The sequence below is a fragment of the Lithobates pipiens genome, unplaced genomic scaffold (assembly GCF_037356315.1).
Source record: "Lithobates pipiens isolate NorthernLeopardFrog02 unplaced genomic scaffold, aLitPip1_a1.2 Scaffold_8, whole genome shotgun sequence".
NCBI lineage: Eukaryota > Metazoa > Chordata > Amphibia > Anura > Ranidae > Lithobates > Lithobates pipiens.
The window spans coordinates 629,193,396-629,196,395 of record NW_027507903.1 but is presented as its reverse complement, the minus strand read 5'-3'; the positions used below and the strand labels follow the sequence as shown (position 1 = coordinate 629,196,395).

Genomic DNA, 3,000 nt, shown 5'->3' with positions numbered 1-3,000 from the left:
AACTAATTAAGCTGAAGTCTGAAAAGCGCGAATCGTCTCTAACCAAACTTCTACTAACACAAAATCAGCAGAAGGAGCCCAAAGGGTGCTTTGCTGTGTCTTGGACTTCCTTTTTCTAGTCCCGTCGTACGTGCTGTACGTCATCGCGCAAGCGAACGTCAGACTTTCTGTGTATCCGTGTGTGGCCAAGTCCGTTCGGTAGAAAGTCCGCCTGATTGTCCGCCGGATTGTATGGCGGACTAAGTACGACATACAATGCGATCGTGTGTACGTGGCATAAGGACGATACACACAGAAAGGAGAATGTTGAGTTGTCAATGTCATTAGTGGCTGGCAAGTAATATTGCTAAGAAGAGTCCAGTAAGTAGCTAAAAACCCATTCTTAGATCAAAAGAGGTCATAAAACAATATTTACAACTGCAGAATAACAGGATTTGTGCAATACAGACCTTGGGTATATACTGTAGGTAACCCAGCGCTGAAGCCAAAATTTTTACAAAAAAAACACTTCCAGTTTAAGGGGAGTTGTAAGAGGTACCATGAAATGAAGGTCTGAAGGGTGGTTAGGCCTTGTTTAGAAACTTAATTTGGGTGATTGAACCCTAGTAACAGTTTACTATTAAGCATTGCTTCAATATGGTAGAAGTCTAATTTTTGGATACCAGTGCACACCAAGATCTCTACAAGTTTAAGCAGATATATCTTAATAATTTAACCTTTTTACTAAAGGTTTTAAATAAAAAGCCTTTTGTTTATATACTGTACAACGTCTTTAAACTGTCCTTAATGTCTTTATTCCTCAAGCTGTATATGAAAGGGTTTACAAAGGGAGTAAACACTGTATACAACAAGGACATCATCTTACTGATCGTTTGTGATTGTCCTTCCTTTGGAATCATATATGCAACAATTAGGGTTCCATAAAATATAAACACAACAGTGAGATGGGAGCTACAAGTGGAAAAGGATTTCAGTCTTCCGGAAAAGGAGGATATCTTTAATATTGGTAAAACAATAAAAGTATATGATACTACTATCACTAGGAAGGGTAGTATTAGCAAAGGGAAGCACAACAAGATAACTTCTATTTGAAATCTGGATGTATTTGAACAGGAAAGTTCCACAAGAGGATTGAAATCACAAAATAAATAGTCAATAACATTTGGTCCACAGAATTCTAGTTGACTTATTTCAAGTGTTGATATTAAAGCTACAGAACAGCTGAAAATCCAGGATGCAAGGACTAGTTTAATGCAAAGTGTCTGTTTCATAATGGAGACATAATGCAGAGGAGAGCAGATGGCCAGATAACGGTCATAGGACATCACTGTCAGAAGGTAACATTCAAATGCTTCTATTGTGGCAAAGACATAAAATTGACCGATGCAACCAGAAAAAGATATGGAGGTCCATTCATGTAGAACAATATTTAACATGTTAGGAGCAATATCTGTGGTCAGCATGATGTCAGATATAGAGAGTTGGGAGAGGAAGAAGTACATGGGAGAATGAAGGGTCTTACTGTAATATACCAACATGATGATCAAAAAGTTTCCACATATTGTCACAATGTATATAATAAGGACCAAGGTGAAGAGCAGCAGATTAAATAAGGCATTACTGTTAAGTCCCAAAAAGATGAATGTGGTGACATGATCATTATGTGTTGTCTGTGTAGAAGCAAAAAAGATTTATATTTATATAACATTTGTATTAGCCATAACAAAAAAATGTATGTTGACTTTGCAAAATGATTGATAGCAAGACGGATAGAGTAGGTGAACCTGTGACTTTAAAAAATAATAATAATAATAATAATAAAAAAAAAACATATTTGGTTGATTGAGAAGACCTTGGCTTCATCTTATCCAAAAAGCTCAATTAATGTTTCCTTTTCTAATTTGACTGCCTCTATTCTTTTTGTGAATTTTTCATAAAAAAAAAATAATGGGAAAAAAATATATAAATTATATTACCAAAAGTATTGGGACACCTAGCTTGACACTCTCATGAAGTTTAATGGCATCCCAGCCTTAGTCCGTAGGGTTCAATATTGAGGTGGCCCACCCTTTGCAGCTATAACAGCTTCAACTCTTCTGGGAAGGCTGTTCACAAACTTTAGGAGTGTGTCTATGAGAATGTTTGACCATTCTTTCTTTCAGAAGCGCATTTGTGAGTAGGGATAGGCCAAACACTCCCCAGTTAAGTTTGCATCCAGAACATGCGAACAGACCGAAAGTTTGCGCAAACATTCAAACACCGTTAAAGTCTATGGGACTTGAACATGAGAAATAAAAAGTGTGAATTTTAAAGGCTTATATGCAAGTTATTGTCCTAAAAAGGGTTTGGGGATCCGGGTGCTGCCCCAGGGGACATGTACCAATGGAAAACAAAGTTTTAAAAATGGAAGTTTTTACAGGAGCATTGATTTTAACCAGTTGCCGACCGCCGCACGCCGATGTACGTCGGCAGAATGGCACGGGCAGGCATAAGGGCTTACATGTACGTCCCTTGCCTCCCGCGGGTCGGGGGCCCGATCGGGCCCCCGCCCGGTGCCTGCGGCGGTCGGTTTTCGTCCGGGAGCGATCCGGGACGAGGGGGCGGCCATTCATTCATGGCCACCCCCTCGCGATCGCTCCCGACGAATAGAAATCCCCCGTGACATCACTTCCTCTCCTGTAATGTAAACACAGGAGAGGAAGTGATGTATTCTCTCCTCCGTGTCGGTATTTTTCGTTCCGACACGGAGGAGAGCGGATCGGTGAGTTGCAACAACACTCTACACACACAGTAGAACATGCCAGGCACACTCACACCCCCCCGATCACCCCCCAATTACCCCTGCCCCCCAGTCACAGTGACACCAATGTCATTTTTTTTTTTTTGCATTGGTGTCATTTGTGACTGTAATAACTGTTAGGGCAGTTAGGGTTAGCCCCCTTTAGTTCTAATGTACCCCCCTAACCCCCCCAATAAAGGTTTAACCCCGTGATCACCCCC

General features: G+C 40.6%; 1 protein-coding gene across 1 annotated transcript; it reads right to left on the bottom strand.

Moving 5' to 3' along the window:
• Positions 1-752: 752 nt before the first annotated feature.
• LOC143962404 (olfactory receptor 1468-like) lies at positions 753-1,538 on the bottom strand. The gene has a single exon (XM_077471687.1). The coding sequence runs from the start codon at positions 1,536-1,538 to the stop codon at positions 753-755; it is 786 nt and encodes a 261-aa protein (XP_077327813.1).
• Positions 1,539-3,000: the final 1,462 nt, after the last annotated feature.

What these genes read in the sequence shown, in the direction of transcription:
- LOC143962404 (XM_077471687.1), bottom strand. Translation starts at nt 1,538, where the DNA reads ATGTTGGTATATTACAGTAAGACCCTTCATTCTCCCATGTACTTCTTC.